This window comes from Octopus sinensis, linkage group LG8 (assembly GCF_006345805.1).
Source record: "Octopus sinensis linkage group LG8, ASM634580v1, whole genome shotgun sequence".
In the NCBI taxonomy this organism is placed as follows: Eukaryota; Metazoa; Mollusca; class Cephalopoda; order Octopoda; family Octopodidae; genus Octopus; species Octopus sinensis.
The window spans coordinates 68,998,290-69,023,289 of record NC_043004.1 but is presented as its reverse complement, the minus strand read 5'-3'; the positions used below and the strand labels follow the sequence as shown (position 1 = coordinate 69,023,289).

Genomic DNA, 25,000 nt, shown 5'->3' with positions numbered 1-25,000 from the left:
CTAATTTGTTATATGTCGGGAGGGCCATTATGCTAAGAATAAACTCATGCACTGGTTATATTTCTCTTCTTTATATTATTTATTTCTTGTCAATAGCTTAGCTACTTAACTACTTAAGTAATCAGTTGTTTCAGTAATCATTCGGTTAATCAATCAGGTTTGTCAAAGTCTTTTCCTCGCCAACCATGACCTCTTCAACGTCGTGCTCTCTAAGTAATTGATTGATTGATCAAATAATCCATTGTATAATCGATTAGTTAATTAGTTAAATAGTCATTCGTATGTTAAATAAATAATACAAAAGTGAAATAGAACTAATCTGTGTGTTTGTTAATTTGTACTATTCGGAAACAACTTGAGAATTCAGCTATAGGAAGTATTGATTTGAAGCCTGGATCGGCTTGACACCGTTATTGCTTTCCATGCTCATTAGTTAGTTTATTGATCACTACTTCGTTGATTTGATTCCAGGTTAGCCATTCGGTTATTATTTTCTCACTTAAGGAGAAATGGCTGAGAAATCCAAGAAAGCAACTTCTCTATTGAAGCTATCGTTCGAGACAGCAAGGAAATTGAAGAGGTGTTTTTAGATTATGTTTACGGAGATTTATGAAGTGAAAGAGGTTATTTCTCAAATTGAGGGCCATCCTTCCAAAATATATACGTATATCACACACACAAGCATTCTCTCACAGACTTACAAACCCATACACTTGTAACTGTATACCTATCTATTGTAGTGGGATTCCTCAGTTGTTGGCGGTGAACTGTTATCCTTTCTCTGAGGGTAAGGCTCGTTTGCCCTATATAGTCTTCGTGACACACTTCACACCTTATGACATAGAGTAAACTTTTTGATGCACAGGTGAAATTATTTTTTATGACAAAAGTGTGTCCCGACTGGAATTTGCACACTGATCCTTCAATGAGGTGGCTGCAAGTCCTGCAGTTGGAACGACGACATTTTTTGACGGTGGGCGGTGGGTTTGTGTTGGGTAATTTTGCATTGGTGAGTAGGTTTTTTAGGGATTTGGGTTGTCTTTTACTTTTTATTATTTTATGAGTTGCGAGTAATTTTTTTAGACGTGGGTCTTGATGCAGCTGTGGAATATTGTTGTATATAATTTTGTAAGCTTCTTCATTCCTTGGATTGTGTGTTGAGAGATAGGGAAGGCTATTTACTGTATTGTAGGTGTGTTTTGGTTTTCGTAAGTCTTGGGTGGTAATTGATTTAGCCCGTTCTATCAACTAGTGATGCTTGGTAATGTCTTTCGAGAAGAATTGCCTTTAGTTCTCGGAGTCTTTCATTTCGTGTTCTATTATTTGAGACAATTGTGCAGATTCTTCTCGCTAAGTTTAAGGGGATATTTGTCTTTGTGTGCTTTGGGTGATTGGAGGTGAACAGAAGGTATTGTTTGGAATCAGTGGGTTTGTAGTGGATATCAGTTTCAATGTTGTTGCCTTTTTTAATGATAAGAATGTCAAGAAAAGGAAGCTGGTAAATTGGATGTGGTTGACACTGTTGATAAGGTTTTTGAAGTCAATAAGTTGGTCGAGTGTGTGCGACCATAGGATGAGGAAATCATGCTCTAGTGTGAGGATATTGTGTTTGTGCATATGTATTTGCGTCGGAGGTTGGCATTGTTTTTGTGTGTGTGTGATTTTGTATATCTGTATGTTTTTTTCTTTTGAATGTGTGTGTGTGTGTGTGTGTGTGTGTGTATGTGTGTGTGTGTGTGTGTATGATTTTATTACTGGTAATAAAATTTTATTTTTACACACACCACTCCGAAATTACAAATCACATTCACACAAACACACCCACACATACACAGATACACAAACAAACACGCAACTACAACACAACTCACACAAACACACACACATTTATGCACACCTGTACACACACACACACACAATACGCCCGTACCCCAGTAATAAAATCACACGTACACACACATTCAAAAGAAAACACACACATACACCCACATTACAATCACAACAGCCACAACAAACATTCACAAACATACATACACACAAGCATGCACACACAATGACACACACCTCCCGACAAATACATGACACATAGACACACCCACACAAACACACCTACACGTATACACACACATTGTGCTAACAATACACACAAAACAAATCTCTCAGAAATGCAACACACACGTGCACACACACACACCTGGAAACTACAGAACTATATAAACCGTACCCACATATATATATATACACACACACAAACGCATACTCAATACCAACACACACAAAACGCATATACACACACATGCACACCACCCAGATAAACCCAACACACATTGACACACAGAACCCCTGATAAATACAACACACTTACACATACATACACACATACCCACACACATACATATGCACCCTCACACACACATACGGTTGCTCACACACACACGTACATCACAAGGACATTTAAAACTAAAACATACCCAGACAGACACAACACACACACTCACATACACACACATAACATCCCCACCAACACAAAAAAATACACAAGCATACACACGCACCCACAGACGCACACACACACACATGCGAACAAACACATACACACACATACACACACATACAAACGTGCACACATATACACACACCATCCTACCAAATTTTAAACACACACAGACACATTTACATACATCACAATAAACCCTAGGACCAATCAAAAACGGCCTCCACACACAAACACAAACACGTATATATGTATACACACACACTCAGAGACACACTGGCTCACACCATTCTGACCTCTAAAGACCGATCCTCATAACCACTCAAACGTGAAAGAGAAGCAAAAACTTCTTTTCAATTCCACATCGCTCTTCCTTCCCCCCACCCAAACACACCTCCTAAACTGTCCGTTGAAATAGAAAATAGTCTTTTACGATATAATGGTGAAATAGGTCAGTTCATCCCAAATTCTTTGTAAACTAAATATATCTCTTTCTGCGGTATATATATACTACCAAAATATGGCCTTTTTGAACTTATAATTTTCTGTGTATATATATATAGATACTTCCAAACAAACATGATTTCTAATCAAATCCTAAAAGGTTTTATGAACTTGTTAATAATTACTCAAAAAATTTTTTTTCTGTAAACTGCTTTTAACATTTTCTTATTATCAAAGAATGTATATATGTATTGTAATTTTTTGTGCCCAATATTTTAATGAACTTTTTAAATATTTTCCCAAGATTTTTCCTTGTAAACTGTTTTTAACACACACTTATTATTATCAGATAATGTATATATGTATTGCAATATTTTGTGACATCCAGTACCTAACACAACAAAGCTTTTACATGTTACTTTTGACAATCTTTTTCTAAAAAAGTGAAACCGGTCAAGTGAATAAACATCTTTTAAAATTGCATTTTCAAACCTTCTTTCACACACACACACACACACACACACACACACACACACACACACACATGTATGTATACACATGTACTTGCTGATGTGGGTGCATGTGTGTCTCTGTATATTCGCGTCACCATACACGCACATCGTCATGTGTGATATGATTATGAGGGGTTGCTTTAAGGGTATCACGAAAGACCTGATCAGAGGCTCAACATTCCGAGTTCTTTACAGAGTTTAGAAAAACTGAAGGACCGCTGCAATAAGTGTGTGAATCTGAGAAGGGAATATTTTGAATAAAATCATAATTAACTCATCCTCCTCTATTTTCTTTTACCCAAAGCCAGGAACCTTTCAGCACCCCATCGCACGTGCATGTGTTTGTGCATTTGTGTGCAAGCATGTTTTGCTTACACACGAATGTAAATAAACTCATCGATTCTCAACCGAAAACATTGCTTCCAATTTTTCTTTATAGGGACATATGAAAAGATTCAGAGGAACATTCCCCAAAATGAATTTTCTTGCCTGGCTAGACGCCAACAACCTGTTCAGAACGATGGATAAGATGGCGGAGGAGGTTAGTAAGCTACATTTCTTTCCCTCGTATTCATTTATTTCATTTTCTGTTTTTGATATCATCGTGTACCTATCACATCGGATTGGCGTGTCTCTTGCTGTTGAGCATATGCATCGTCGAACATATGCAATAATTGAATAGTTCCTACTGTCTGTCTGTTTGTCTGCCTGCCTGTCCATTTTCATAATTGTTAGTTGTGTTTTATTTTTTTATCTTATACATGCCTATAACGAACTTATATATCTGTATATATATATGTGTGTGTGTGTGTGTATGTTTATATAAGCATACGAATACATATAGATATGTATATAATATCTTATTATCTTATTATATTCTGTATAGATCCCAATAGGTGAACCCTGGAAAGCTCCAAAAGCACAACAGTGGGATAGAATGACTTTGAAAGACTTTTATAATAAAACCATCTGGACAAAGTAAGTAATCGGATATCTTAATATCTATATAGACTGTGTGAATATCTACTTTTTTCACTCTGTCTTTAATATATATATATATTCAAGATTAATCAGCCGAAATTGCTACGATGATCCGGTTCTTGACTGATGATTGAGGGCTTCGAATGTCCCGTCCGTGTTTTTTGTATCGTCTTCTAAGTGTTTTGCGTTCTTGTCACAGTTTGTACTTTTCTACATATAATAATAATAATAATAATAATAATAATAATAATATATATATATATATATATATATATATATATATATATATATATATACATATATGTATGTATGTATGACGCGTATTATATATATTTAAATTTTTGATTTCATTTGATGCATATATATATGTATATATATGTGTATATATATATATATATATATATATATATGTAATTATATATATATATATATATATATATATATATAATATATATATATATATATACATACAGGGGGGGTAAATAAATATTCGTACATGTCAAAATTCTTTATTTATTTAATTTCTAATGAACATAAATGGGATATACCAATACTATATTTGCATACACATGCATAAACTAAGAACATGTTTAATAGAAGTTTTTCTCTAAATTATATACATATATTATATATTGTGAGATTTGATTTAAAATTGTTAAATTGAATTTTTCCCTGTAAGATTTGGAATTATATTCCCTCCTCGCTGAACGGTTTTTTTTTATTTCGGAAGTTTCCTTGTCATAGATGGATTGTCTTCACTATGACTGGTGAGCTCCATCTACCTTTGACTATATTGAATTGTTGACGGGTCTTATTTGTCATCTGGTATAGTGTCCAAAGATCACCTACCTCACCAAGCAAGCATGTAGTGCAAGAGAGACCTCACGCACCCCCCTACACGCACGCACATTTAAAAAAGTCTTCAGGATGGGCCATGTACATCGAAATGTCAGATGGGAAGATAGGAGGCGCCCAAAAGACCTACTGTACTGGGAACTGGCTTGCGGAAGACAATGAGGAAGTCTCCATCTTCGTTTCAAAGATGTTTGTCGCTTCCGGTGGAGATTGAAACTTGCTTATGAAGAAAAGTACAATCGACGAGAAAACAGCACCAGAACAAGACTGGCGGACAGTGCCTTCAAATGCAATCATTGCAGCAGGAATGGTCCACCATATGTGGAACCCAACAGTCAGAGCAGACTCTGTGTCAGTCATCAAAACCGAAGAAACATTTGACAGGCGCTTATTCATGATTTCGGCGGAAGACTAATGGTTGCTAACACACACACACACACACACACACACACACACACACACACACACACACACACACACACACACAAACACAGAGGCACACACACACAGAGGCACACACACACACACAGGTACACACACACACACATTCAAGATGGTGCCCAGTATGGCAGTAGTTCAATTTCTGAAAGAAATGGAGCTATAAAAGAATAAAAGAATGAAGGAATATGTAGTTATATAGTGTCATGATTCTGTACTAAGCAAGAAGTCGAAAATTTAGAAACAATCTAATCAAAACACGATAGCAATGTATGAATAAGCATGGCCCTAGAAATTCTTACCAGATAATCTAGTTTATATGAAACAAAATGAAGAGGACTATGACATTAATAAAGGGATCTAATATATAACAAAGCACTTAAGCCCTTGAGTCCCTATGGAGCAAACGTTATCGATGCCCTTTCTCCACTGTTCCCGACTTTTACTTTTCAGTGGAATCTCTTCCTTTACAGTTCCTCCCCTGTATCCCTTATTCATATGTTTTCCAAGGCAATGCATTCCTCCCCCCCCCCGGGTCTTTTTCCTTTTGAATTGTCATCGATGCTGCGGTCACTTTTTCTTTTTCTAGGTTGTGGATATTAGTTCTACGCTAAGCCATTTTATGTCTGGTAAACTGTAATCCATATTAGTTTGGACTCTCTTTTTTTTTACCTGTCTAGAATGAGAGGCCGTATGAGGAACATGTACTTCACGGGCAGAGCTATTAAATCTCGTTCTGAGATTTAATAATGCTTACAGTCAGTTTTTCGAAATCAGTGGCAGACGTCACTAGAAAAACTCTTATATTTGCAAAGCAGCCCTTGTCTTTCATCGTGACCTGGTGATTACCGCCCGTTGATAAGAGACAATGATCTCGAAACCGGTCCGGTGCGTATCACTCAGGCTTACGAGGAAGGGATGGCCTCCCTTTGCAAATACTTCAAGGGCACAGAAAGTGTGTCTAAAGCCAGCTGGAGACGATGATCTCCTGGGGCTAAAAAGCTACAGTAACACCCCCCCCCTTTGTGGTTAGCCATATTGTGATGAATTTTATACTTTACATTGTCGAGCGATTACTGTTTACATCTCGTTCTGAGATTTAATAATGCCTATATATATATATATATATATATATATATATATATATATATATATATATATATATATATGTAACTTAGCTATGTTTCGACCAAAGAGTGGTCCAGGCTCTATCTAGCTTAATAGCACTACCTGATAGGATTAGCTAAATCCTTTTTGAGTCAAGTTTTGTGGTATCATGGTCTATTCGAGTAGGGAATTCTTGTTAAGTGAGTTGTATTCGGTTATAGGTGGCTTATCTGGTATTCCTTGAAGAAATTTGTCCAGATTCCGTTTAAAGGTGATGGGGTCCTTTTCCTCTTTGATCTGTTTCAGGACAATATTAAATAGGGCATAGTCTGCCGAGGAAAAGAAATTGTGTTGCGGTGTATTTATGTATTGTGATCCTGAACTGGGCAGTGTACGTATGGCCCGTGGTCCTAGCCTTAGATGAATGTTGAAGCTAATGTTGAGGTCGTTGGGTAATGCTGGTGGTATATTCTCCAAATTGTGCGAATGTTGCATCGCTCACAGCGGCGCTGGAGAGAATAAACTTTCAATGCTTTAAGGCGGTCCCAATAAACAAGACCAGTCCTTAATTCTTTTAGTGAATGATCTCTGGAGTGAATCAGTTTTCGAGATGTTATATTTTGTATAAGTAGACCACAGGGGGGAAGCAGTATTCGAGGTGTGGCCGTATAAAGGATGAGAAAAGAGGAGTGATGACACCTTGTTCTCTTAACCGGAGGGTTCTTAGGATCCAGGAGCTATATCGACCTTATTGTTGGTGTTGGCACTCCAGCTGAGATTGTTATCAATAATTACTTGTAGGTTTCTGATATTATTAGATGCTGTGAGTGGTTCCACTGGAGGAAGAGAGTATGGCTGTTTTACCATAGTCTTTCTTCCAAAATGCATCAGCTCAAATTTTCCCTCGTTTAGTTGCATTTTGTTTTTGTCTCACAAGATGTAGATCAGACTGGAGTCCAGTTCGGTCTTCTTCAGTGATAATTTTCTGGAGCTTTGAGTCATCAGCGAATATTTTCATTTCGCTGTGTTTTATATATATATACGTTTATATATATTATATATATATTATATATATATAATATATATATATATGTGTGTGTGTGTGTGTGTGTGTGTGTGTGTGTGTGTGTGTGTGTGTGTGTGTGGTGTGTGTGTGTATATGTGTGTGTATGTGTGTGTATGTGTGTGTGTGTGTGTGTATATATATGTATATATATGTATATATATATGTATGTATATATATACATGTATATATATATATGTGTGTGTGTATGTGTGTGTGTGAGTGTGTGTATGTGTGCGTGTGTGTGTACCACACCTCCGCTTGACAACCAGTGCTGGTGTGTTTGCGTCCCCGTGACTTAGCAGTTCGGCGAAAGAGTAAGTACCAGACTTTAGCAACGTAAATACGGGAGTCGATACATGCTCCTGCATGGCCGACCTCAAATTACTGAAATTAGTGAAAGATAAAAGTTATATGCTGAGTCCTGGACCAATAGTTTTTTTTTCCAAGGGAAAATCTGTCGACTTAGATCGATACAGCTTGGCACCAGTGACATCATAAACGTTTCTGTCAGAACGAAAAATCATGGAACAAGTACCTCAGTATATCGTGGCTAACTCTCTGGCAGTTCCGCCAGTTAACTGTCGTGGACGGGTACTTTTGTAACCGACCCCGGAAGAATAATCGGTAAAGTTGACTTTGGCTGGATTTTAACTTAGAGCACTGACTGTCAGAACAAATTAGCAGCACCCGAACGACTTTGTCAGTCCATCGCTTTAACTCAACAGTAATTCTTTCGTTATTTCGTTGTTGAGATAATGTGAGTAGTGGGATACAGATTATTTCAGTTCTATGTGAAGTTTAAATCAGGAAAATCGTGGAACAGATAAGAGGCAAGATGAAATTAGATCGTTTGAAATAATAAACTACAGAAATACACGAACAATCAGAATCTGTGTCAACTATTGGAGCTGTGCAATGGTAAAATAATTTCAATCAGTTTCAAAATTTGGATCAGTTCATATAACGTAGAGAGATGTGAATAACAGGATTTCTAGAAGTCATCGCCCATGTGTGTGTATGTGTGTGTGTGTGTGTGAGAGAGAGAGAGAGGGGGAGAGGGGGAGGATATAAATAGGGAGAGAGCAAAAGTGGAGAGAGAAAAAGAGGGAGAAAACATTTGTGTTACTGAAAAATTAGGTTTCAGAATTTATAGGGGTGGGGAAGAAATATAAAGGATAGAAACGGAGAAGATAACTCGGTGAAAAGTGTGTTAATAGGTCATTGATTAGAACAGTGGTAACCAACCAGGTTCCATATGGCCCTTCGGGATCCATATAAGATTTTGCTGTAAAAAATTATGTGCAATAAATTAGTTATACTTCTAAATTAAACAAAATATTTCAACATTTTTTTCATATAATTCTTAATAAAACCTAAATTATAAAGATATAATGAATTTTTTGAAACAACAAATGGTTATGAGACCCACTTAAAAAAAGCAGGAATGAAAGGGATCCATTGTCAAAAAATGGGTCGGGAATCATTAGGTTAGAGCAGTGGTTTTCAATCAGGGTTTCGCGGAACCTTAGGGTTCCGCCAGTACAGTCCAGGGGTTCCGCAAGAAGTTACAAAACTGCTAAAATCGGCAGTAATTTTTAATTCTCCTGTGCAGAAGACTATTAAATTATTACACAGGGGTTCCCCGAGCCAGTGGAATGTTTCCTTGGGGTTCCGCTCCAGCAAAAAGATTGAAAAGCACTGGGTTAGAGCAACAACGAAGTAAAATACAGAAGAGCGGAAATAAATGAGTTAAATGGAGACTAAGATAAAGGATCACAAATTAAGAGGATCTAAAGCGTTGCATCCGATTTCAGCTGACCGACATGAAATGTTATGCCTCCCCTCCTTAGTTTTCTGTAATTTTTGTAATCCATGAAAATCTCTTCTGTAAATATATAAATAGGCGCAGGAGTGGCTGTGTGGTAAGTAACTTGTTTACCAACCACATGGTTGCGGGTTCAGTCCCACTGCGTGGCATCTTGGGCAAGTGTCTTCTGCTATAGCCCCGGGCCGACCAATGCCTTGTGAGTGGATTTGGTAGACGGAAACTGAAAGAAGCCTGTCGTATATATGTATATATATATGTGTGCGTGTGTGTGTTTGTGTGTCTGTGTTTGTCCCCCTAGCATTGTGTTTACGTCCCCGTCACTTAGCGGTTCGGCAAAAGAGACCGATAGAATAAGTACTGGGCTTACAAAGAATAAGTCCCTGGGTCGATTTGCTCGACTATAGGCGGTGCTCCAGCATGGCCGCGGTCAAATGACTGAAACAAGTAAAAGAGTAAAAGAGTAAAGAGTAAATATATCTATATGCCTAGTCTGGGGAAATGCAAAGTAATGTTTACTCCCGCGGCAGGACAAACATTTTCTGGACCAAACAACGTTGTGAATAGAATAAGGTTGGAGGTCATTGACACCTTTGTTTACCTTGGAAGCACACTGTAAAGAGATGGTGGAGATATACTATCGAATGGGGAAGGGAAGGGTTGCATTTGGAAAGCTAAAAAAAAGCGAGTATTGTTGGTATGTTTACGTCCCCGTAACTTAACGGTTCAGCAAAAGACACCAACAGAATAAATACCAGGCTTAGAAAAAATAGTCCTGGGGTTGATTCATTCGACTAAATATTCCTCAAGGTGGTGCTCCAGCATGGCCACAGTCTCACCATGAAACAAATAAGACAAACGATAAAAGATAAAAGTATATAGATACAGAAAGAGAGATAGATAGACATGTATGCACATACACACAAGCATATATGTATACATATATATACATGTGTGTAGATATATGTTATATATATATATATATATATATATATATACATTAACTCTATGTGTATATATATATATATATATATATATATATATATATATATATTATATATATACATTAACTCAAATGCGCACCGACATATATACATACATAAATATATAGATCAAATTTATAGAAAACGAAAGATGAAGACAGGTGAGGGAACAACAGGCACACGTATTAGTTTGGCGCTGGAGAAGAATGGAAGTGTCTTTGACGTTTCGAGCCTACGCCCTCTCACAGACACGGTTGAGCGGGAAAAAAGGGAAAGAGAACGAAGGAAAAATGGAGAAAGAAAAATGTGCAGGAATTAACGGTTCAACATGATGAAAATAAATATGTATATCTATCCATCCATCAATCAATCAATCAATCAATCAATCAATCAATCAATCCATCCATCCATCCATCCATCCATCCATCCATCCATCCATCCATCCATCCATCATCTATCTATCTATCTATTTATCTATCTATCTATCTATCTATCTATCTATCTATCTATCTATCTATCTATCTATCTATCTATCTATCTATCTATCTCTATCTATCTATCTGTATGAATGCATGTATATATATAGACTCATATAGTAATGTATTACATTCCGTATTCTCACTCTTTGTTTTGCAGAACATGTCGTGAATTCGCTGAACTGTTTCTCGAAGTGAATGTCACATGTGAGCCTTACGAATGTTCTTTACTCTGGTTCCTCAACTATGTACAGAAGTGTGGTGGTACCAACCGAATTTTCAGTACGACTAACGGTGGCCAGGTACTTATTTACTGATCAATGTTGATGTGTCCTTCCTCTATGAGGTACCATGTTTTCCTGAGTATACTTAACGTAGTATATCGTATAAGCCTGTAGTGTAGACTTTCAAACATCGTCTTCCGACGCCTGAACAATTCTGCCGCTCCTCGCATCTCTACTCAACCCTGTTGAACAAAGGCCCACCACCCCACTCTCACCTAGCGGCGGCAGCAGCCCCCCCCCCGACTTTGGTTGTTTGTTTTTGATAAAACCAACCCTTTCACTAGGGCGGGAACAAGAGACAGAAAGGTGAAAATATAATATACTAGCTGAGTAGCCCGTTGTCGGGCAATTTTCACAGTAGAATGCCTCTATTTCAATTTTTTGTATTCTGTCTGACCATATCTTCCAGATAGATATACATTTTGATCAAAACAGATTTCTGCATTTTTATGGTGCAATTTATAATGTGTTGGCAAATTATGTTTTTTGTTTTTGCCATTTTAAAGCCTCACAATATATATATATATATGTTGTTATAATTCGGAATGGTCATTTTGCCAGTTTAGCCAATAAAAACACACGCACTATATATTTGGTGTTATTTTGCTTCAGTGTTATTTATTTTTTACATTAATCTTAATCTTATTTCGGCCAGAGTTCTTTCGTCACACTCCTGTGACCGCATCAGTGGTCCTTTGTTTTCTTCTTTCTTATTTGTGTCTCTCCTTACTAACCGTCAGTCATTTTGTATTTCTATTGTATGTCTTCATTTGCGCATGCTTATATCTCTATGTGCGTTTATGTTTATTTAGTGAGATATAAGCATGCGCAAATGAAGACATACAATAGAAATACAAAATGACTGACGGTTAGTAAGGAGAGACACAAATAAGAAAGAAGAAAACAAAGGACCACTGATGCGGTCACAGGAGTGTGACGAAAGAACTCTGGCCGAAATAAGATTAAGATTAATGTAAAAAATAAATAACACTGAAGCAAAATAACACCAAATATATAGTGCGTGTGTTTTTATTGGCTAAACTGGCAAAATGACCATTCCGAAATATAACAATATCTGTTTCAACACACGACTTCACATAAAAAATCTTGCATAACAAATATTTAAACGTATATATATATATATATATATATATATATATATATATTATATATATATATATATATATATATATATATATATATATACTAGCAGTATCACCCGGTGTTGCTTGGGTTTGTTTCGACCCTTTAGAATTGGAAATTTTGAAATGTAACAAAATTGTTATTCTCTTCAAGTGAACATTTTCCCAGTTGAAATACACCGAAAAATAGTGACACAGCAGTCAAAAATCGTAAAAAATAGGGATTTTCATAGAAAAAAGCACCTTTTTGATGTAAACAATTTTTGGTGTTAACATGGTCCGATTTGAATTTTATCTTCTACAGAACGAAGAGCAAGCCTTCTCCTATCATACTCTCAATTTTGGTCAACTTGCGCTGCAGGGTCTCGAAGGAGATAGTGTTAGTTGAAGGCTACCAAACCTGCCACACACAGATAACTTCAGCTTTATATATATAGATTTGCTACACACTACTCTCCATCCTTAATAATGAAACTTGGTAGATCCAAAAGTTAAACACACAGACACACACACAGATACACACACAGACACACAAGTTGAGTTTTATATATATAGATTTCTCAACGGGGATTTCAGGGGAGTGTTTCAGGGAGTCGCTGGCGATCTATCGTGATGATAAAAAATCCGGCCTGCTATAATTTGGTTAAAGTGATTCAAACTGCAGACTCAACGCAAAATGGTCACATTTAATTCAAAGCGTTAAAAATGTTATGAAAACAATTGGTATGAGTTCACAAAGTCCAAACGATTAATACGAAAAAACCCTCCAGGCTACATCCCGAAAATTCATTTCTTTGCCGAATTTCTACAATGTTTACGGCGATTCATTTTTATATCTTGATTTTTTATATTTTTCAAGCAATTTACGCATGCTTGCACGCGTGGTGAACACAGTTCACGTCAAACAGATGACTGAGTAAAGTTCACTATTTAACGCATGGGATAAGGCATTATAGATTTTTGCACTTGCGAGATGAATTTCGGAACAGAAATAGCGCAGTTCAATTTTCGTTCGCCTAAACTTTAAGTGACCCATTTTTGGTGGTTCTACGATTTGTTGGCTAGGAGGAGATGTGCCGGAAAGTTAAACACACAGACACACAAGTTGAGTTTTATATATATATATATATATATATATATATATACATATATATATATATATATATATATATATATATATATATATATATATATATATATATATATATATTATATATATATATATATATATATATTATATATATATATTATATATATATATATTGCTTCTTCATGCAACCAATTTGAACTAAAGGAACGAGAGTGTATGCAAAAGATAGATCGTAATTCAAGGTTGCATTCAACTACTCTTTCTTCGTATAGATGCATTTCATATATCAGCTTGCCTGATTCTCATGTTTCTCAGTTTGTGCTCCCTTTGCTGTGGAGTCTCTAGTGTTCTCATGGTGGAAGCTCTTGTCCGTTTATCACGTAATCGATGCATCCTTGTCTCAGCTGTCTCATGAGTCCGTGCGACGGAGGTTCATATTCGCATGTCTTGAAGTCGGTTCATCCTGTGCTCGGCTGACACCTGAGTCCATGCAACGGACTATCATGTTTCATGAACGAAATACTTTGCAATGTTTGTTTTGCATTTTGTTACAGACACTCCCTTGTTAGTCATGCTACGGAAAATGCTGCGACCCAGTTATTAGGTTTATTGTTTGAAAACCTATAACCATCGACGCTAATCCTTACAAACAAATATGACATGCTTGTGTAGTTAACAAGTTTGCTTTCCAGCCATATGGTCTTGGGTTCAGACGTTTTGTGCGGCACCTTGGGCAACTGTCTTTTATTTTCCCGAGCCAAGCAATAACTTGTGAGCGGACTTGATACACAGAAATTCTGGGGAAGCCCAATACGCGCGCGCGTACACACATTAAAAGAAATAATAATAATCACTGATAATTTTGGTAAGGTGGCGAATTGGCAGTATTGTTAGCATAGCAAGCCGAGCAAAACGCTTAGCGGCATATCGTCCGACTTTATGTTCTAAGTTCAAATTCCGCCGAGGTCGACTTTGGCTTTCATTCTTCCAGGGTCGATAAAATAAGTACCACTTGAGTACTGGGGCAATGTAATCAACTTAACCCCTTCCCTGAAATAGCTTTCCTTCTGCCCAAATTTGAAACCATTAGTTATAATTAATGTTGTTAATTACAATATTCATCTTAATTACATTTTACCTTTCTTTTCTCCAGGAGAGGAAATTCGTTGGTGGTTCTCAACAGATCAGCAAAGCTATAGCAAAATATCTCGGGGGTAAGTCTTTATTTTTCATTTTAATCAAATCATTCTGATTAAGGAGTAGTATGATGATAGGCGCGTCCCTCATCTCGTTATTCATTTCTTTCCAGCCAATACGCTGTGACTTACACAGACATCCAGGACCTCATCTACAGAGTAACCACTTGATTGATTGGTAATCAATCACTAACAGACATAATGTTCCTAGACGTCTATCTGTTACACCATTACCGTAACATACTCATAATTAGCATTCCACTGTACGTTTTACTAGAACTTTGTAAGACGGTGTATTGGTGGTGTCACGTGGTATTAGTTCCAGTTCAATGATTTCGAATAACACTGGGGTCAACTTTATTTTCCTCATGTTGGACTCAATAAAGTAATGAGAGCTGTTATTCTCTCTTTCTCTCCCTCCCTACCCCTTCTCCTCCCCTTCTCTCTCTCCCTCTCCCTCTTCCTCCCTTCCTCCATCCCTCCTCTCTCTCTCTCTCCATCTGCTCCCCTCTCTCTCTGTTTCTTTAGATTGTAAGTAGTTGTAATTACAAGACCCAGTCTCTCTGAGTAGGTGGGCGAATCGCGTTAGAAATTCAATTACTTGAACAACTGAATGCTCATCGCCGGAGAATCTATCACTAGAAGTTTGTAGAGAGTAGTGGTTCTCAATCGGGGTCCGTATGATCCTTGGGCCTTCAATATAAGATCTTGTTGCTAAATTTTATGTCCTTAAATCGGTTATACTGCTACAATAACACAAAGTATTTTAACAATTCTTTTTTATTCAATCCCTAATAATATTTAACTAAAAAATATAATAGGCGCAGGAGTGGCTGTGTGGTAAGTAGCTTGCTAACCAGCCACATGGTTCCGGGTTCAGTCCCACTGCGTGGCATCTTGGGCAAGTGTCTTCTGCTATAGCCCCGGGCCGACCAATGCCTTGTGAATGAATTTGGTAGACGGAAAATGAAAGAAGCCCGTCGTATATATGTATATATATATATATAATATATATATATATATATATAATATATATATATATATATATATATATATATATATATATATATATATATATAGTGTGTGTGTATATGTTTGTGTGTCTGTGTGTGTCCCCCTAGCATTGCTTGACAACCGATGCTGGTGTGTTTACGTCCCCGTCATTTAGCGGTTCGGCAAAAGAGACCGATAGAATAAGTACTGGGCTTACAAAAGAATAAGTCCCGGGGTCGATTTGCTCGACTAAAGGCGGTGCTCCAGCATGGCCGCAGTCAAATGACTGAAACAAGTAAAAGAGTAAAGAGTAATAGGATTTTTTTAAAAACACCAGAAGGCAATGAAGATCCAGTAGAGTAAAATTGTAATCAAAGGGATCCAAAGGAAGAAATAGTGGAGAATCAGTGGTGTAAAGGATCAAAAGTAATCTGATGAGGGCTGAAATAGCTCTTGGAATTAATGTGGTATCCTAGTTTAAGACAGTGTTAACAAGTTTTCTATTTAACGATAACAAAATAATATCGTATTGACTTTTCGTTCTGTTTCAGATAAAGTTTTACTCGAACATCCTGTGGTCAGTATTGATCAATCAGGTAACCACGTTGTCGTTCGAGATTTGAAAGGCCGAGAATTCCATGTAAGTGTTCTGTTATCTAACTCTTTGTCTAAAGCATTTGCATGAGCTTGTCCTAAACGTTCCTGCTTGTTTTCAGATATTTAATCCTTGTTTCATACGTTCTGAGTAATATAAAGCTTTCCGTTCATAAGTTTCAAGTTACTCTTGAACTTGAGGTAAAAAAAAGGGAATATGTATCATATGGAAGCACTCCGTCGGTTACGACGACGAGGGTTCCGGTTTATCCGAATCAACGGAACAGCCTGCTCGTGAAATTAACGTGTAAGTGGCTGAGCACTCCACAGACACGTGTACCCTTAACGTAGTTCTCGGGGATATTCAGCGTAACACAGAAAGTGACAAGGTCGGCCCTTTGAAATACAGGTACAACAGAAATAGGAAGTAAGAGTGAGAGAAAGTTATGGTGAAAGAGTACAGCAGGGATCACCACCATCCCCTGCCGGAGCCTCGTGGAGCTTTAGGTGTTTTCGCTCAATAAACACTCACAATGCCCGGTCTGGGAATCGAAACCGCGATCCTATGACCGCGAGTCCGCTGCCCTAACCACTGGGCCATTGCGCCTCCACATGTATCATATATGATGTATGAGGCGCATATGGCTTAATGATTAGGGTGATGTACTCATGATCGTAAGACTGTGGTTTCGATTCCTGGATCAAGCGAAGTGTTGTGTTTTAGAGTAAAAAAACTTCATTTTACGTTGCTCCTGTCCATTCAACTGGTTACAATGAATAATTCTGCGACAAACTGGCGTCCCGTGCTAGGAGGAAATTATATACGCTACAGAAACCGGGAAACCGGCCATATATAATGCATGGACGTCAAGAGATATGTTCCGTCTATCACATGTGATACGTAGGGCAGGAAAAAGCTTAAGTTGTTGATGCTGTTGTTCTTAGTCAAAAACTTTACGGTGTTGAATTTGCGTTCATTTCTTCCGGGGGTTGGTAAATGGTTATTGGCTGTGTATTGGTTTCGATGTAGTGAACTGTGTCAATGTCCTTCAAAATCAGTCTGTTTGTATTTATATTATAAGCCATAGTCAAAGTGCAGGCAGTGGGAGACTCGGTGGAGTGGCGCTAGTATATGCTGTGTTGTGTATAAATGCGCTCTTCACATCTCGTTTGCTGGATCAGTTTTAGTAAGTAGCGTGAAAAAAGTGCGACTGTTATAAAGCAACAAAAAATGAAAATGTTGCTAGTAAACTCAATATCTATAAATATATTTCTACATACATACATTCTCTCTCTCCCCTTCTCTTTCTCACCTCTTCTCTTTCTCTCTTCCCCTCTCTCTCTTCATGCCACTTTTCCTCCCTCTCTCTCTCCTCCATCTCTCTGAATTAGATGCTTTGATGGGGCTAATTAGCGAGCCTTCATATCGCAGTAACATTCATCGTTTCCCCACTGTTTTGTGGAATGTATACAAGTCAACGAGGGAGCCTCTACGTGGTTAGCCAACCTGCTAGAAATGGCAGCTAACTCTCCTTTAAATCACACTCTACCACTATATTCCTAGATGTCCATAAAAGATACAATGGATGTAGCTGAAATGCTATCAATCACATGACTGATTAACCAATGTTTGTCGAGAGTTAAGCAAGAATAACAATATCTATCATCTCCATAATGTATGAGTAATTAAACACAAACGAGACAACACTTATTGTCATTGTTTAACGTCTAGTCACGACAGCTCGTTGCTTAAGGGACATAAGACCGTAGGCTAGAATTATGTCCCTTGACATTCATTATATTCTTTTCTTTCACAGAAAATTTGAGGGAGACAACTCTGAGTCCGTATCTTGCCAGGGGCGTTAAGTACATGTATACGTCAACTTAGGTTTGTAATTAGTTCCAAAATAAGGGACTTAACATGAAAAACGATGTAACAGAATAAAAGTCATTTAAAAAACATATTAGCTTATATCTGTTTTAAATAACGGTTTGTACATTGTTTCACAAGTATTTGGACGTTACCCAAATCACTGATCGCGGATCCTGGGTGGATGTTGTTCACCTGGACTTTGCTAAGGCTTTTAACTCTGTGCCACACAAAACACTTATGGTGAAGTTCTCTGCGCTGAGCGAAGAGACGAACTCTATAACTGGTTGAAGTCCTTTATTTTCGGTCGAAAAGAGGTTGTCACAGTTCTAGGACAGCACTCTTCGCCCTATGAGATGACATCTGGTGTACCACAGGGATCTGTTCTTGGCCCCCTTTTATTTGTTGCATATGTTAATAACATAGATGCCAACTTAAAGAATGCCACAGTGCTGAAATATGCAGATGACATCAAGCTGTACCTCGAAATAAAGAGGTCAGATCCTGTACACTATAGATCTCTATTGCAAGCAGACCTGGACACAATGCAGCAATGGATCATGGACTGGCAACTCAAGCTGGCTGTGGACAAATGTACCACCATGCATTTTGGGAGGAGAAACCCAGCGTCCACTTACTCCCTCCACGACACTAACCTCAAAAAGTCCTCGTGTGAACGTGACCTGGGTGTTATTGTCGACAGTGATTTGCGTTGGATAAAACACATCGCTAAAATTGTCAAGAAGGCTGAGGGTGTCTTGGCATCACTCACCAAATCCTTTGTGAGCCGCTCTCCGACTATCTATCTGCGGCTTTATATAGCTATGGTAAAACCTCACCTGGAATTTGCATCACCGGAACCCCTATCTTGCTCAGGATATCAATCGTCTGGAAGCCGTTAAGCAACGTGCAACCAAAAGAATACCCTCCATCAGGCATTTGCCATATTCTGAACACCTTACTTCCCTGGGCATGGACACATTGAAACTCCGACGTCTGACAGCTGACTTGGCAGACACCCATAAAATTATCAACCATATTACAAACAATAACTCTGGGCACCTTTGCAAACTCCACCTGTCTAACACCCGTGGACATATTTACAAAGTCAGAAAACAGCACAACTCCCATGACTTTAGGAAACATTTTTTCACGCTGAGAGTTGCTGAAGCATGGAACAAACTGCCGGCATCAGTTGTTAGTTGTCGGAGCACTGCATCCTTCAAAACTTCCATGCTTTCTGAGATTCGCCAACGCTACACCTGATTTCCTCCCCTCCATACACACACACACAAGCATGTATCTGACTCATACATTGTTCGCTTTCCAGACATTTGTACATTACTGCATACACTTTATACACACTTTCTGACAAGTTGTGGTGCACCTGAGCACTGTATACAATAATTTCATTATTATTATATTATTATTATTATTATTATTATTATTATTATTTCATTTGAGTTTCCGCTTCAATAGTAGATTTTATGAGACCGACAAAAAATCAGATAAAACATCTGAAGCTAAGGTTTACTTAAAAAAAACCCAAAAGAAAAAGCAACGTAAATTCGAAAACATATGATTCGAAATGACTTAAGTTGAGGTATATTTAACATTTACCGTGGACTCCTGTAGGGCAAAGATTACTGAGCGGTTAAGGCATTATTTGGACCAGTAGGCAACAGTGTCTCGAGCCTCGGAATACCTAAATCAGTGATTGATCTGTTTGGAATCTGTTACAAGTTCCGATCGAGATAGTTCTGGATTATACCTCACTGTCCGCATGATTTTGGACAAGGTGTGTTTGTATGTATGTATGTATGTATGTATGTATGTATGTATGTAGTATGTATGTATGTATGTATGGATGGATGGATGGATGGATGGATGTATGTGTGTGTGCATGCGCGCATGCGTGCATGCGTGTGTGTGTGCGTGTGTGTATGTGTGTGTGTACGCACTCAGTGTCTGAGTGCTGCACTCAGGAGCGTAAGTTTATGGTTTCAATTTCCGACCAGAGCGGTTCGCTTTATTTTTGAGCAAAACAATTCATTTTCCATTGCTCCAGTCCACCCTGCGCCAGACTGGTGTCTCATTCAGGTGAGTATATTTGATTGTAGTAATTTTTACGCTATGGAAACTGAGTAGCTAGTCTTAGGACTCAGGAGAATATGCATACATACATACATACATACATATATATATATAAATATAAAATGAGATAGGGGTTGTAAAATCCAATATACTGCTAGCGAGGTACCCAACAAGACTAATACATAAATGTTAAAAATTGCGGTGCAATTAATTCATTTACTGTATTATGTGGGCAAGGGTAAAATTATTACCGTAAATTAATAATACAAAATGAGAAAATGGAGAAACATACTTAAATCAATCAATCATCAACCATCAGATAATACCCAATCAATACTTTATTACACCATTACATAACAGCAATAACATTATATATAATATATTGCAAATATAACTAGACATGGAAAAAGAAATATAAAATACATTTACATTGTAGCTGACAGCTGTTTCGACCGTGAAGACAAGTATGTCTCATTTAACCTATTAGCCATATAAAGCAGGTATAAATGAGACATTAACAAGGAAGTCTCACGGCCTCTTCAGAGAATTTAATATAAGTGTGAAAAAAATTTACATATAAATATAAAAATATAAAATATAAAAATGTGTGCATAGACACTCATAATTCTACACATATATATATATACACATTAATACAATATTACAATATAAACAAAATATATCAGTATACATTAACAAACACAGTTATTTTCCATATTGGACTCCTAGTTCCATAACTAATTGGATGAGTATATGGGTTTTTGCAGGTATTTATTTGGCAGGTTATATATTGTATATTTAGTGTATCTTTGTACTCATCTAAATTTGTATTTATACTATTTATTAATAAACCTATTCATTTACTTACATTTGGCTTTATACATATTAGCCATCCTATTTCTTCCTCAGTGTCTGACCATAAGGAAAGTCCAATATGAGTTTTGAGTTCGGGTATTATTTTATCTATGAGGATTTTGCTTATATGGCCTATGTCCGATTTCGATGGACATATTTGTCTGACTTTAGGATCGCTATCAATGTTATTTTTGTGGTCTTCGAGGTTTATTCTAGGTTTTCTTGAGACATATGGTTCCGTCGTATAGTCATCTCTAGCCTTTTTACTATTTCAAATCCTTTGTTGTTTATATTAGTGTTGTTGGGGGTATGCATGTATTTGCTAAGTATTTCTTTTCTAATTAAATTATTACATAGTCTGTTATTTACAATATAAAAGTTACCGGTTTTCTCCACAGGTACTAGTATTTCGTTTGCATTTTTGAAAATCTCAAGTAGTTTTTTTCAATTTCTGTTGGTGTTCGTTGTTCCTTCTTGGGTATTTCCTGAATTTGATGTTCTTTATTATTTTGTATTGTTCTTCTTCGAATTGCGTCAAGTATTTATTTCTTTACTACCCACAAGGGGCTAAACACAGAGGAGACAAACAAGGACAGATAAACGGGTTAAGTCGATTACATCGACCCCAGTGCGTAACTGGTACTTAATTTATCGACCCCGAAAGGATGAAAGGCAAAGTCGACCTCGGCGGAAGTTGAACTCAGAACGCAGCGGCGGACGAAATACCGCAAAGCATTTCGCCCGGCGTGCTAATGTTTCTGCCAGCTCGCCGCCTTTTAAATTGCGTCAAGTATTGATTTGTTGGTGGATTTCTCAGGGTGTTCCAGCAACTCTAAACCCAATTCCTGTATGGTTTCAGTAGTATGGACATCCGTATGTGGATGTGCATTGTCATGCAGCAATTACGTATGATTTAACAATAGACCTAGTCGTTTAGTGCGAATCGCCAGCTTTGTACGTTGGCCAACATTGCACTGTAGCCTACAACTTTTCCAGGTAACGTTCCAATACAATCCCTTTTGCATTTCCAAAAAAGGTTGGCATCACTTTTTCTGCAGAAGGTTGAGTCTTGAATGTTTTTTTCGCTGGAGATTCCATGTGCTTCCACTCCATACTCTATCGTTTGAACTATAGCGTAAAGGGAGGGACCCAGATATCATCATTTATGACTATCTCTCTCTATATAAACGGCAGTTTGTCTGTGCGTGTTTCTGTGTGTCTGTTTGCTTGTACCCTCACCCTGACCACGGCTTTCAACCGATTCTGATGAAACTTGACACACACATAGCCCAATGTCATAATTCAAAACTAACCCAGCGAAAACTTTGAAAAGTTCCCCCAGTTCTGAAAAAAATCGATAAATTCGACATGGGGTCGAGAATCAGAAACACAAACCGCAAACTGTCTAGGGGACGCAACTCCACCTTTTTTAACTAAAAAAAAAATTTACCATCATTTTTTTCCATTTTTTTGTTATTTTGTTATGCTTTATAGTTATTTCCCTTACAAACCTGAGCAACGCCGGGCGATACTGCTAGTTCTCTCTAAAAGAAAGCACCAGCTCCATTGTTGCAGCAGTTTTAGTAAGCGTTGACAGATCTCCACACGATTACGCTTATGCACTTCAGTAAACTCTCTTGGCGTCCATCTTGGACAGACTTTACCGAAGTGGAGCTTGTCATGGATGATTTCTTATAGAAAAACTAGATTAATTTGGAGAGAACATGGCACCTAATCGGTGGTCATTCGTCGGTTCGCTAGATTCATCTCTAGAGCTTGTTGAATGTCAGTAGTGGAGGTTGATGGGTGAACTGCTCCCTCTTCGTGCTTCACGCTTGTCCGGCCATTTTTAAACTTCTCGATCCAATTGTAGACATTTCTACTCGCTGTCACCGTATTGTACTGAAAGCATGCTATAAATTTCAGTCCCTGATACATCTTAAGAGAAATCGGATCCCTGATCTGTGTTTCTTCTAGGTGCACACTGCCAGCGGCCATGTTTAATCTGTAAGAGGAAATCTGGGGCGATCAAAGTCAAACCTCGGTTATGTAACCACACGAATACTACCCTTAGCACGCGAGCGCTGAAGGCAGTGCGGGAAACCTAAAGAAAGTTTTGGCTTCCCTTAGTGTGTGTGTGTGTGTGTGTGTGTGTGGGTTTGTGTGTTTGTGTGTGTGTGTATCTGTGTGCACATATGTATATATATATATATGCATGTGTGTGTGGAATTGATGATTTGCGACAAAGAAGTATCGTAACCAAACAAGACACGTGTGTGTCACACGTATAGATGGTCGTAAACTTATTAATTTTTCAACTGAAATGTTCAATTGACTGAATATTTTTGATGCAGGTCATTATTACATACCTCACGCTCTGCATTCGACACTGTCTTTGAGACATATTTTCTTTTCTTTAGGGCAAACGAGTTATATTGGCGTCACCTGTCCCACTTCAAAGCAAGATGACATACGAACCCCCATTGCCACCGCTACGTAATCAGCTGATTCAGAGAATTCCCATGGGAACTGTTATAAAAACCTTCCTCTATTACAAACGGGCTTATTGGCGAGAGAAAGGCAAGTAATCTGTCGACATTTGATAATGACAACATTCCAAATGATATCTAACTTATTTGATATATATATATGTATACACACATACATAATATTTAAAGAAAATGGAGAAATATTGAACAACAATTGACTTACATCAATTATTATTTATTAATCTTTATATATAAAAGTGAGGTTGTGTGCTGTCTGTCTCCTACGATTTAGATTCCTAACTACTCCCACATTTTGCGGTGCAGTTTAACCAAAACCGGGTATCTTATAGTCGTGATTCATATCGAGCCCTTCTGGGTATTAGCGCGCGTCTACGATGAGTCTACGATTTAAAAAAAAAATTACCATCAATTTTTCCCATTTTTAATGCATTTTTGGCATATATAAGGGAAGTAACTCTCTAAAAAATTATTATTAAATCTCAGAACGTAAAAAGCTACAGTAACAACCCTCCCCTTTGTGGTTAGCCATATTGAGATGGCTATTATAATTTACATCTCTAAAAATGCTTATATAGTTATTTCCCTTACAAACCCGAGCAACGCCGGGCGATACTGCTAGTTCAATACAAATAGACTGCATCCCATCCAACAGCTGTTTCTGTTTCCAATGTTGTATGGTATTGCCATCGACATACTCTTTTACTCTTTTACTTGTTTCAGTCATTTGACTGCGGCCATGCTGGAGCACCACCTTAAATCGAGCAACTTGACCCCGGGACTCATTCTTTTGTAAGCCCAGTACTTATTCTATCGGTCTCCTTTGCCGAACCGCTAAGAAACGGGGACATAAACACACCACCATCGGTTGTCAAGCAATGCTAGGGAGACAATCACAGACACACACACACACGCATATATATATATACACATATACGACGGGCTTCTTTCAGTTTCCGTCTACCAAATTCACTCACAAGGCATTGGTCGGCCCGGGGCTATAGCAGAAGACACTTGCCCAAGGTGCCACGCAGTGGGACTGAACCCGGAACCATGTGGTTGGTAAACAAGCTACTTACCACACAGCCACTCCTGTGCCTATGCTAAAAATATTTATCATATTTGGTAATAAAACCAATCAGAAACATGGAACTTGTATTAAATTAATAAATAATAATTGATGTAAGTCAATTG

General features: G+C 37.7%; 1 protein-coding gene across 1 annotated transcript in view; it reads left to right on the top strand.

The window, feature by feature from the left end:
* Positions 1 to 25,000, top strand: part of LOC115214837 (amine oxidase [flavin-containing]) — a 77,242-nt gene that overhangs the window by 34,489 nt on the left and 17,753 nt on the right. The window contains exons 3-8 of the mRNA XM_029783871.2: positions 3,890 to 3,991; positions 4,337 to 4,428; positions 11,342 to 11,483; positions 14,851 to 14,911; positions 16,438 to 16,526; positions 23,720 to 23,879. Of these exons, the coding sequence (XP_029639731.2) occupies positions 3,890 to 3,991; positions 4,337 to 4,428; positions 11,342 to 11,483; positions 14,851 to 14,911; positions 16,438 to 16,526; positions 23,720 to 23,879 (646 nt within the window). The remainder of the gene's footprint in view (positions 1 to 3,889; positions 3,992 to 4,336; positions 4,429 to 11,341; positions 11,484 to 14,850; positions 14,912 to 16,437; positions 16,527 to 23,719; positions 23,880 to 25,000) is intronic.